Genomic DNA, 13,538 nt, shown 5'->3' on the forward strand with positions numbered 1-13,538 from the left:
TGATACCACAAGAAGGCAGAGGGTCTGATGAGCAGATAAAAATTAAAGGTATCCATTTCAGAGGGCTCATAGGAGGTCTCCAAAGAATGATCGCTTTTATTTTGTCCTTAATCTGAGGAGAATGGCAGCCTCTACTTTAGTAAGATGAAACGTGGGTGGCAGAATAACCAAGGAAGAGAAAGACCTAATATTTGCTCTGCTGCTAATAAATCCTGACATTAAAGAAAGTTCTCTGTTTTCTTATCCATAATAGTATTCATTCATTCAAAAATACTTACTGAATGCCTTCTCTTTCCCAGGTACTTTTCTAGGTACCATAGATAGAAGGGAGAATAAGAGAAAGTCTTGGCCCCCATAGAATTTATAGTTTAGTAGGAAGACAGTCAATAGCTAAGCTAACAAATAAGCATATTGCATTATGTAAGAAGACCCAAGTGCTCTGAGGAAAAATAAAGCAGTGTAAGTGGATAGAGCATCCCAAAGCTGGGGTGAGAACTGCCACTGTTTAGAGTAGCCATAGAAGGTGCACTTCTTTAAAGAGGAAACATTTGCACAGAGGCCTGGGAGCCAACGGTACAAAGATCAGAAGGAAGAATGTTCCAGGTGGAGAGAACAGCCACTCTGAAGGCCCTTGAGATAGGAACAAACTTGGCTAGTGAGACGAGGAGAGGAAGGAGGCCAAGAGAAGGGTAGGCAATGGAGCCAGAGCGGCTGGCTAGGCTGGGCCCAGCTTGGGTGGGCCTTTGGGTATCATGGTAAAGAGTATGCTTTTACCTTTTTTCCTCTGAGCATGATAGAAAACTAGTGTTTTTAGAAGATCGAGGGAATCGGACTTATCTTTTAAAAAAGATCACTCTAGGGGTGCTTGGGTTGTTCAGTTGGGATTAAGGCCTGAATCTTGATTTCTCTTCAGGTCATGATCTCATGGCTTGTGAAATCAAGCCCCATGTCCAGCTCTGTGCTGACAGCGTGGAGCCTGCTTGGGAATCTCTCTCTCCCTCTCTCTCTCTGCTCCTCCTCCCTCCCAAAATAAATAAACACACATTTAAAAAAAAATAAATAAGGAGCATTCACTTTCGAATGTCTCCTCTCTGAGAGCTTTCCTACCATTCTTCCTTTCTGATCTTATATGCTAATAAACTTTTGCCTGCTGCTCAAAAAATAAGTAAATAAATAAACAAACAAATAAAACAATCACTCTGGTGGCTGGTGGGGGAGTTGACTTCAGTCAGCTCTAACAATACAAGCAGCAGCGGGGAGGCTACTGTAGGCAGGAGATGATGGCAGCTCGGAGTTTGGGAGGCAAGAATAGTTTGAATTTGGTATATTTTGATGTTGGAACCAAGAAGTCCGATTGATGGATTAGATGTGTGGTGAGAGAAAGGTCCAGGATGACGTGGAGATTTCAGGCCTGAGCAACTGACTGAACAGGGAGTCAGTTACTGAAATGGAGTGGCAGAAATTAGAGTTGTTTTGAAAATTTAATGGCTTTCTGGAAAAATCACAGGTTTTGGGGAATAAAAATATGAAGCTTTCTTTTAATTTTTTCCCACGAACTGACCCACAGTATCACGGTGGATCTCCCTTCTGTCTGGGAGGCAGCCATTTAAATAACTTTTTGGCCAAAATCCATAACTTCCTGGTCACTCTCTGTTTTCAGATGGTTTCATTTTACTGTTTGGATTCATCCCGTTTAGTTTCAAATCTTTAGTCCTCAGTTTTATCCTGGATGTAAACCTCGTCTTCCCCCCTTTCCCTAGCTGCAGCCACACTCGCAGTGATTCAGGGGCCCTGAACTTGGAAGGTGGACAGATTGCCTCTCTATTTTAATTAGCCTCTAACTGAAATTTAGCCTCACTTTTAATTATGAACATGGGCAACAGGCCTCAGGAGAGGCCATGGTACCTGTGTCTTTGTCACTAATAGCAATCAGAGTTTTACACATCTCAATGTAGTGGTTGCAGTGGTCTTGAAATATCATTTACACATGTCACTTCTTCTAAATTACAGTAGTTAATTGACTTGCCATTAGGTCTTCTTATTTACTGCATACTCTAGAAGCACATATGTTATTGTATCACCTCCTGGATTTTCTTTTTTAATTTATTTATTTTGAGAGACAAAGCGAGAGAAAGTGTGCACATGTGCACACATGGGCAGTGAAGGGGCAGAGAGAGAATACCAAGTAGGCTTCACACCATCAGCACAGAGCCCATTGTGGGGCTGGAACTCACAAACTGCCAGATCATGACCTGGGCCAAAATCAAGAGTTGGACACCTAACCGACTGAGCCACCCAGGCAACCCACCACCTGGTTTTTTTTGTTTTTTGTTTTGTTTGCTTGTTTTTTTTTAGTATTTTGAAAACTGTATTGCAATATAATTGGTTTGCTTTGAAATCTTATATTTTTTTTAGTTTTTAATGTTTTATTTATTTCTGAGAGATACATAGTGTGAGCAGGGGAGGGACAGAGAGAGGGAGACACAGAATCTGCAGCAGGCTCCAGGCTCCGCTCTAGCTGTCAGCACAGAGTCCGACATGGGGCTCGAACCCACGAACCGTGGGATCATGACCTGAGCCGAAGTCAGACACTTAATCGACTGAGCCACCGAGGCAACCCACCACCTGTTTTTCTTGGGTTTTTTTGGTTTTTGTTTTTTTTATTTTGAAAACTGTATTGCAATATAATTGGTTTGCTTTGAAATCTTATTTTCTTTAATATTTTAAAAAAGTATTATTGGGGGGGATATCTGGATGTCTCAGAAAGTTGAGTGTCCAACTCTTGGTTTCAGCTCAGGTCATGATCTCAGGGTCGTGGGATTCAGCCCCGTGTCAGAGTGCTTGAAATTCTCACTCTCTCCCTCTGCCCCTCTGCCCGACTTGTGTGCTCTCTCCCTCTCTTTCTCTAAAATTAAAAAAAAAATTTATTTAGAAAAGAAATCCAAACTTCCAGCATAAAAAGGGATCCATGACAAAAACCAACTTAAGATCCCTGCCAGAGATTTGGAAGCTGTGAAGAGGGAGGTGGTCTTCTCTTCCCATATACCTCCTCTTACACAGGCTCACCCTCTGGAGGGAGCGGAGGGAGATTGGGAAGGAGGCAGGTCTCCTTCAGGTTTTTGTTGAGTCACGTTAAAGAAAATATGTAATCCGTTACAAAGAGACTAAATAACACAGCAATCTGGACACATTTATCAAAACACATCAAGTATTACAGCCCTTTCAACACGGTTATACCTTATAGGGTGGGCACCTGGCCTTGTCACATTGTTAGGTACGCTCTGCTGGCTAGACCCATATGCAACTTCCAGTGATGGGGCTGGTCAAATGGAAAAATTAAGTCAGGAGAGTGATTCAGCTTGATGCCAGGTAATATCTGCTTTTTGGTCTCTCAGGGTAGTTAGTGAGGGGGCGAAAGCCAGATCACATCATAATAACCATGGTTTCTGAATGCAATGTAAGGCCACTAGAGAGTAAGGCAGCTGGCTCTACCCTGCTGATTTTCAGAGTTGTTTCTGGCATCATAGAGAAAAGATTCCATCCTAATCGCTGGTCACCATATATCTGGACACGTCATTCCAGATAACCTCTATTGTACTTCTTCCAAATATTTGAAGTTTATTACTCAAGACTGATGATGCCTCTAACACAGAATGTTTGGGAAACCAGTTAAGGCTGAGGGCAGGGACTGGATGATTTTTTTTTTCTGGATACAATGAGTAGATGTTATGAAATACTTAGACGCTTGAAAGGCTTTATAAATGATGGTTGATTTAGGGCCTGTGTCATTTTATAAATGGCTTTGCATCAGGGTTGTGCTTTCATGTTCCAAGAAAACAACTTAATCTCTTACCTAATGAAAAGTGGATAGAATGTGGATTCCAAGAATCAAGTTTCAATGTAAAGCAAACCTTTCTACTTTCTGTTTTATTCTGTTTAAATGCCTCTTTGGGATGGTCCCTCTTGTTTTAGGACTGGATGCAGAAATTAACAAAGACAAACTTTTCAGATTCCCTTGTGTAGTTTGAAAGCATGCTGTATCTCTTTTAGGTCCTGCAGATCTTTTACTTAGCACCCTAAAAGGGGGAAAGAAATGTGTGTGTGTTTATGCATGCATACAGAATCGGAAAAATAAATGCTTGTTCTTTCTCAGAATTATAGCTTCGATTCTTAAGATTCAAATATATTTGATTCATATTTAAGAAAAAAGGAAAAGGACATGACAAATGAGCATTACCGGTAAGACAAATCTTGTAAATGTACTCAGTGGTACTGTTTTGCCGGTTGAAACATGCAAACCTGTCTGCTCTGGGGATGTCCCACGTAAGCCCTTGAGGAGGAAGCCTGGCTGCCTTCTCCTGTGATTGACATGGCCCCTCCTCCCCCTCCCCAGTTTCCCAATGATGAGAGGTTGCCTCCACTTGATCTCTATTTTTATTTGACCTGAAGCCAGTTGCACTGATTCCAAAAGAGAGAAAAGGGCCTGACATGGCTTCTATCCTGTCACACTGGCCTGCTGAAATGATTGATAATTCCCAGGGACTACACTCGGAAGATTAAGTCCTTTTCATTTGGCTCTCTCATACTTATTCTTGGTTTGGGGACTAGACAGCACCCCATTATTTAGCCATGAAAGCAGGGATGTCACTAAAGGTGGCCTCATATTACTGCTTAAAGGTCTATTAGAAATCTCATTTTGCTTTTTGGAGATTCATTGTCATGCAAAGCAGTTCGGGGTTCCATTACTGGTGAAAGCCCTTTGTTGTGCTGGCCCAGCCTCTTGTCCCCAGATTTGCAGGTCTCCTTTCCTACTGCTATTCCAAAACAGGAATACTGTTACTTTGAAGATTTCATGACATAAGTAAAGAAAAACATACTTAAGGCAGGGAAATTGCAGCTGAACAGAAAGGCGCCATCAAATCTCCCCTCCGATACAAGTGACAAACTCCACTTTGTTCTGCTGTCCTGACATTGGATTTCCCTGTGGAGCGTCAGACAAATGAATACCTGCCAAGTTATTACTGTAAGAATTAATGAAGAGGGCATTTTCTATGATTATGGCTCTTTTCTCCCTCTCCGGCTTTTTCTTCTAGGCAAATGACCGTGTTTTATGCTATTAAACACACACAGCTGCGACACCCTGAATTCCACATCAGTGGCCTTGTGAGCTGTCTTCTCTTCCCCCTTTAGACCACTCCCTATGCTTCCTGGGCCAAAAGATTCTCAGCAGTAAATGGTCAGTGACCTTGAATGAGTCACTTCACACCTCTGTGTCTCAGTTTCTTAGTTCTAAAAGAAGGATAACCACAGCTAATTACTAATATGGTGTCGATTTAATGAAATAATGTATGGAAAGTGCTTAGGACACTGTGCCAGGCAGAGAGCTTATTCCACAAACATTTATCAAGTACCCTCTAGAAATGGGTCAGTTTTCCTTGGCTTTCACTTATTTTATCCTGGAAAAATTCCTAAGTGCTGGGACTGCCAAGAGGCACAGACATGGGCCTGGTCTCTGCTCTCCTGGAGCTCACAGTCCAGGTGAGGATTATGGCATTAATTAGATAACCACAAAGATTCCTATCTCCAAATTGGGCCAAGGACTCAGAAGAAAAATTACACCCAGAGCCCCACTGGGTCCTAACCTAAACAAAACACCTTTCCATAGCACTTGAATGGAGATTAGAAGAAAGAGTAAAAAGTGAACCGGGAGGAAGAAGTGTCAGCTCCCTAACCCCCAACCTTAGGTTTTTGAGTTAGGAAAAGGTGCTCCTACCCCAGGGCAGATGTGGCCCCAGGCCATGAGCATGGCTTAGTGGGCAGAGCATGGGCTGGGTTTCAGTGTCCTCTGGCCCATCTGCTGGGTGTCCTTAAGCAGCAACCTGCACAGCTGGACACAGTGTCCCTGGCTGGGGATAGGAGGCTATTGGAAGCAGAGGAAAAGCAGGGTCTGCAAAGACCCTGGGTGGAAGGGCACTTCTGAACACGTGAAAGGGACCAGCATGGCTGGAGCACAAGGAGCCAGGCTGATAGGAAGGAAGTCCAGAAAGCTCTCAGTAAACATTAGCTAAAATTAATGCACAATAATATTAGTCTCATAAATCCATTGCCAGCACACCAAGGCCTCCTTACAAACACCAAGGTCTCTCTAGAAGCCATTGATTTTTAACTAGTGAAGGAGAATTGCTTCAGGGATGTGATTTGTTGCTGTCACACCACTGAAATTTAAAGAACAAGGGCAATGGATGAGTAGAGACGTTTGATGAGGAAAGCAGGGAGCCGATGCACCTCTGGTGGCAGGCCTCCAGCAAAATATGAATGCTCCACTGCAGCCCAGAAGCCAGATATTAAGTAAGAAGTGAAAAACAAAAACAGAACCAAAAAAAAAAAATTTAAAAAGCCACCACATCATGAAAATGAAAATGGAAACAGAACATTAAGGAAAGGTTTCTAACAATGCTGTCACTTTGAGGGTGTAATTAGCTCTCCAGAGAAGTAGAAGAATCACTTTTACTTGATCGCTTAGAAAGGACCTGTCCAGCCCAAGACCCAGAACCTGGCAACAACACTGTGCTCCCTGGAAATGGCCTTAATACCCCCAAGGCTCTTCCTGGCTTTGATTTCTTTGATTTTGGAATAATTCAAAAACACATGATTCATTCAGACAAGTATACTGTACCAAGGTGGGTTGTTGTTGTTAAGTCAGAACTTAGAAGGAAATAAAACCACACATTCTGGAGGATCATACATCATTGCCACTTAGCTTTGCATTCTTTGCCAAGCTAGGCATCTGCAAGTGTTTGCCCACTTGAGGTCTGATGTTAGCAGAGCATTGTGAGGGAAGCCTGGGCTTTGGGATCAGATGAGTCTAGGCTCAGATCCCGACTAGGCCATCATCTACAAGCTGTGTGACCTTGGGGCAGCTTAGTCAACCTCTCTGCACAATGGGAGTTACTATAAACTCAAATGATGGCTATCATTAGGGAGAGCTCTGAGGCCAGGGCACTTAGGAACCCCTCACTTGCAAAGTCATTTCCGGGGTTCCTGCCTTGAGAGCAGTCTCCATGACCCACGTCCATCCAGAAGTTCATTTATTTGTATTATATCTGAAAAGGCTTAACTTGGCTTTTCAGTGAAGCTATGCTTTAGAGACACATAAGGAACCAGAAGTAAGTCATATTTATAAGATCTTGTCAGGAGTTAGTACCTCTATGAAACTTTTAGTGAAAAAAAAAAGAAAAGAGCATTTAGTGGTGATTTTTAAATGTGATATCTTTGATCACAAATCCCGTCACAATCTGCACAATCCAACAAGAGCAAACAGTATCAACTGACCCAGCACTTGACATATTTTATTGCCTACTAAGATGTAAATAGCAGAACTTAACTTAAAAATATGCTTGAATTTGGGGTGCCTGGATGGCTCAGTTAAACAGTTGACTTTAGCTCAGGTCATGGGTTCGTGGGTTTGAGCCCCATGTCAGTCTCTGTGCTGACAGCTCAGAGCCTGGAGCCTGCTTTGGATTCTGTGTCTCCCTCTCTGCCCCTTCCCTGCTCATGCTCTTCTGTCTGTCTGTCTCCCTCTCTCTCTGTCAAAAAATAAATTAAATTTTTAAAAAATAAAATAAAACATTCTCTTTAAGAAATATGCTTTAATTTAAGCCACATTGAACTGGAGTGTGCACACAATTTATCAGAGATAAATGCCAATATTTTGCTTTTAGGAGAGAGATGAACTATTTCATTTCCCTTCCATAGGAAATCGGAAAAAGAGCCCTTTATTAAGTGTCAGTCATAATGCAGTATTTAAAAGTCACCCCTGCTGTCTCTCTTGTTTAATGTCTACACAGCTTTTACGTATGTGGCACCTTTAAGACTAACATGCAGCTTGAGCAGCCTGAGCCTTTCAAAGTAGAGCAGGCTAACAGTGATTTAAGATTTGCTGGTTAAAAGCAAAACAAAACAAAATCCATCTCTGATTTTAAAATAAAACATGCTAACTCAACTCTAAACTTTTCTAGCAAAAGTGGTATTGTTGCTTTCTAAGAATGGAAATGGATGAGGCACTTAATCAGAGAGGCCATTATGTTGTCAAAGGCCTGGCCAAGGCTGAAAGATGGATTCTCAGGGGCATATGACCATTTTATTGCTTTTCAGCCCACGGCCAGCAATCCCACTCTCCCTCCTGCTGACAGAAGAGGAGGCAGCGCTGATCATTCAATCCTTCTGGAGAGCCTATCTGGTAAGAGTCATGTGCAATTATGGCATTTGGCCTGGTGGGGAATTTTTGTGATGCTGAGTGCCCATGGGAAAACTGTTAGATGAATTTGAAACAGAGGGTATTATAGCTAACATCCAAACCTCAGAAATAGGATTCTCTGTAAAATACATCTCAAAAAATGATTTAGTATTTTTACCAAAGCTTATTTTGCAATTATCATTAAAGGTACCCTATAGCCTTTTAATGTTGGGCTGACTAGCCTGTATTACCTAAAAAATAATATTATTTACATACAGAGAGCAATATGTGTTTGTTTTAGAAAAAAATAGAAAATTCAGATAATTCACTTGGAGCAAATAAAAATGTTTGAGTCACTGAAACTGTTACCCCAAAATAATCACTGTTGACATTTTGGTGTAAAACTTTCCAAACCTTAAAAATCTTAACAGATGGGTGAAACAGGTGAAGGGGATTAAGAGTACACTTACCTTGGTGACCAATGAGTCATGTATGAGTCAGGTGTATATTGTACAACTGAAACTAATATAACACTGTATGTTAACTAAAGGGACTTAAATTTTTTAAATAAATAAATGAAAAATGTAAAATTTGAAAAATTTTAGAAGACAAAATAACATATAGACACTTATCATATGCTAGAAATAACCTTTTCTTTTGAAACTTGTCTTTTCTAGCCATTTTCCTATTGGTTATTCCCAGTTTATCATTATTATAATAAATGCCGTAATACACATCTTTGTGCAGCCATCTTTGCACAATTGTCTGGTTGTTTATATAGGACAAATTCTAGAAGTAGAATTTCTAGGTCAAAAGGTGAGTTCCTTTCTAAAGCTTCTGATCCATATTGTCATGTGGCCCTTCCGGAAGGATATACTTTGAAAAATTCTTACCAAATATACATATGAGAGTGGCATGTGTATCTTGTGCTAAAAAGTATACACCCTCTCCAATTTTTTGGCCAAGCATCAATGTTAAGAAGCGTCCAGTAAACATGAAGCTCCCATTCTAGGTAAAAGCATGTCTCTACCCAAGTCTGTGTGTTAAACATCAATGGAATGAGTTTAGATTTAATTTCAGAGTTGGTAAACATCACCACAGGGAAGAGTCTCAGTAGATTTACATGGAGGCCAAACATCTCCTTGTTGACACTCTCCTCACAGCTGCTGTAGAAGTAGCCTGAGGTGAACATGCTGGCAGATAGTTGTCCATGAAGAAATTAGATTAATTCTAATGAGATACAACTAATAAATCAATAAGCAAAATATTTGTTAAGTGTTAAATGAGACTGTCCTTTATTATAAGCAGCTTACTGTTTCAGGCAATATTGTCCAGTGAACACATGGGTCAAAGTCAAGTGTGAAGATTAAATAATAGACTTGCACATTATAAAGAGCAGTTTGTTCCCAAAGAGTTAAAAACCAGTTATAAAACCTCTGTGATATGTCACGATTTAGATATAATTTTTGACTACGTAATTTCAGCATTTCGTATATATTTTATAAATATGGTCTTTGTCTTTCTGTAATTGAACATTGGCAGTTTAGTTTAAGTCCAGTGATGTCCAACCAAAGTGAAAGATTCCTGGCTTCCACATGCTTTTTGAGTTCCACCTTTGTCATCAGTGTATTTCATTTGTGAGACTTGTACTTGATATGCTACAATTAGCAGTTTTATTTTTCTATTTTCTGATCCTTTTAATGAAACAGTAAGAGCAAAATGCAATAAAACAGTGATTTTCAGATTTTGTTTCTTTAAAACAAAGTCCTTTCTTCAAATCATACTCAGAAGCCTGGAATGTAATCAATAAATCAGTAAAAGGGGATGTTCTGTCCCTGATTCTCCAATGCAATAAGACTTTCACATACAGGGGGCCTGTGTTATACACACAGCATGAAAAACAGAGATCTTTCTCTCCTTATCATGAGGTTACATCCTGCTAAAGCTAGTGTAAGTTGAAAATGCATTTAATATACTTAACCCACTGGACATCATAGCTTAGCTTAGCCTAGCCTATAAATGTACTCAGAACACTTAGACTAGCCAACATTTGAGCAAAATCATCCCCCACGAAACCTATTTTACAATAAAGTGTTTAATGTATCATGTAACTTACTGAATACTGTACTGAAAGTGAAAAACAGAATAGTTTTACGGGTGCAGAAATGTCCTCAGGGTATTGGTTATTGACCCTGGTGATCACGTGACTGACCGGGAGCTGTGGTTCGCAGCCACTGCCCAGGATCATGAGTATTGTATAGCATATCACTCATCCAGGAAATGACCAAAATTCAGAATTCGAAGTACAGTTTCTACTGAAGGCATATGGCTTTCACAACATTGTAAAGTGTAATCATCGTAAATTGCAGACTGTCTGTAGTCCTTAAGACAGCTGAATTCTGCTTATCACACCAACAAACACAGCCATATAAGAAGATGTCAGAGTGGCCCAAAATGTAACTGTGGTTATAGTACCATCATCTCACCAGAACTAGAAATGTTCCTCATGGTACAAAAGATGTTTAGGGGTAAGTGTATACTGTGTGTGAGTTCAGGTTTTTCAAATCTAAACATCTTCTGTGCTAAAAATATCACCAAAGTTTACCAAGTGAGGGGGGAAGATCCTAAGGTATTGCCAAAAGGAAAAGAGGTCTAATATATGGGATGACCTTGGAAGCTTCCACAAAAAAGAAAGGACTTGGTCTCAGCCTTAAAAGAAAGATGGGACACTGGATTGTTAGCTGGGACCAAGGTGGTATCCCAAGAAGAGGAAAGTGTGTGTGTGTGTGTGTGTGTGTGTGTGTGTGTGTGTGTAGATATGTGTAAAATACCATTTTTATTAAAACATACTGTATATTTTTAAGGGGTGTTTGGGGTGGCTCAGTCAGTTAAGCATCTGACTTCGGCTCAGGTCATGATCTCCAGGTTTGGCAGTTCAAGCCCCGTGGAGGACTCTGTGCTGACAGCTCAGAGCCTCTTTAGATTTTTTGTCTCCCTCTCTCTCTGCCCTTCCCCCACTTGTGATCTGTCTCTCTCAAAAATAAATAAACATTAAAAAACTTTTTAAACGTACTGCATATTTTTGACAGCTACACACACACACACACACACACACACACACACACAAACACACACAGGATAGGAAAATATCTGAAAGGAAACAGAGCAATCTGACAATAGTGGGTAACTTGGAGTGGCTGGGAAAGAATTACAGAGACTGTAGCCTTATATACACTGAATAGTTTCTATAAACAGACTATAGTATGATTTTCATTAATTTCAATTTAAACGTGTTATGTCAATGGATACAGAAAGAATACAAAAAAATCCAATGATTTTGTTATTTATGATTAACAAATTAACCATTATTTCATAATTAATAAACATGGTTATATTACATTATGATAAAATACTCAATAAACTATGAATAGAAAGGAGTCTCTTCAACCTCATAAAGGGTGGTCGCAAAACTCCACAGCTAACATATTTAGGGTGAGAGGACTGGATGTTTTCCCCCTAAGATTGGGAACAAGACAAAGATATCCTTTCTACTTTAGTTCAACATAGCACTAGAGGTTTTAGCCAAGGAAATTAGGTGAGAAAAGAAATAAAAGGCATCAGATTGGAAGGAAGGAAGTAAAACTGCTTCTATTCTCTATATAGACATGACCTTCCATACAGAAATTCCTAAGTAATTTACACGCACAAAATTGAACTGATAAACAAGTCCAGCATGGTTGCAGGAAACCACATCAATATACAAAAATCAAGTGTTATTTATGCATACTTAGCAATGACCAATCTGAAAATGAAATTAACAGAACAATCCCATTTGTAATGGTATCAAAAAGAATAAAATACTTAGGAATAAATTTAACAAAAGCAATGGAAGACTTATACACTGGAAACTACAAAACAGCACTGAGAGATTTAAAAAGACTGAATGGAAAGGAAAGACAGCCTGTGTCCATTGATTAGAAGACCTGATGTTGTAAAGATGGCAGTACAAATTGATCTACAGGTTTAATGCAATCTCTATCAAAATCCCAACTGACTTTTTCCTTTAACAGACATTAACAAGCAGGTCCTAAAATTCATATGAAAATGTAAGAGACTCCAAATAGCCAAAACAGTCTTGAAAATGGACAAAGTTGGAGGACTCACACTTCCCTATTGGACAACTTACTATAAAGCTACAGTAATCAAATGCTAGTGGCATAAGGACAGGCATAGAACAATGAAATAGAATTGAGAGTCAAGAAATAAACCCTTAAATTTATGGTCAATTGATTTTTAACAGGAGTGCCAAGACCATTCATTGGGGAAAGAATAGTCTTTTCAATAAATAGTGCTGGAACGCCTGAATATCCACATGCAAAAGAATCAAGTTAGACTCCCACCTCATGCAATATACAAAAATTAATCAGACCTAAATGAAAATGCAAAAGCAGTAAAACTCTGAAAACAAAACATAGGTGTAAATTTTCATGACTTTGGATTAAATACATAACAAAAAGCATGAGCAACAAGAGAAGAAAAGTACATTGGACTTCATCAAAATGAAAACCTTTTGGCTCCTGAGAACACTATCACATGAATAGAAAAGATAATTCACAGTACTGGAGAAAATATTTGCAAATCTTATATCAGATAAGGGCCCAATATTCTGAATATATGAAGAATTCTCACAACCTGACAACCCAATTACAAAATTGGCAAAGGATTCAAATACACACTGCTTCAAAGAATATATGTAAACACATGAAAAGAAGTAAGAAATGCAAAGCAAAACCACAGTGAGATGCCACTTCACACCCAGCAGCATGGCTAGGATCCAAAAGACAGTAACAAATGTTGGTGAGAACATAGAGACCTTAGAAGGATTCATACAGTACAGATGAGAATGGAAAATGGTGCATCCACTTTGGAAAGGAGTTTGGCAGTTCCTAAAAATCTAAACATTGAGCCACCACTGACTCAGCAGCCCTACTCGTAGGTAAATATTTAAGATAATTGAAAGCATCTGTCCAGACAAACACTTGTACATGAATGTTCACAGAAGCCTTATTCACAATAGCCGAAATGTGGAAAGTGATCCAAAAGTCCACCAACTGAAGAATGGATGATGAATGTGGTACATCCATGTAATGGAGTGTTATTCAACCATAAAAAGGAGTGAAGTACTGTTACCTGCTGCAAAATGGGTGAACCCTGAAAGTTTTATGCTAAGTAAAAGGAGCCAGACACAAAAGGCCACATAGTCCTTTTAATTAAAATATCCAGAATAGAGGGGCGCCTGGGT

General features: G+C 39.7%; 1 protein-coding gene across 1 annotated transcript in view; it reads left to right on the forward strand.

Annotated features, from left to right (window-relative positions):
- Positions 1-13,538, forward strand: part of IQCK (IQ motif containing K) — an 86,230-nt gene that overhangs the window by 46,429 nt on the left and 26,263 nt on the right. The window contains exon 7 of the mRNA XM_077773341.1: positions 8,155-8,239. Within this exon, the coding sequence (XP_077629467.1) occupies positions 8,155-8,239 (85 nt within the window). The remainder of the gene's footprint in view (positions 1-8,154; positions 8,240-13,538) is intronic.

Source organism: Crocuta crocuta, unplaced genomic scaffold, assembly GCF_008692635.1.
Source record: "Crocuta crocuta isolate KB4526 unplaced genomic scaffold, BGI_CrCroc_1.0 scaffold16, whole genome shotgun sequence".
Taxonomy (NCBI): domain Eukaryota; kingdom Metazoa; phylum Chordata; class Mammalia; order Carnivora; family Hyaenidae; genus Crocuta; species Crocuta crocuta.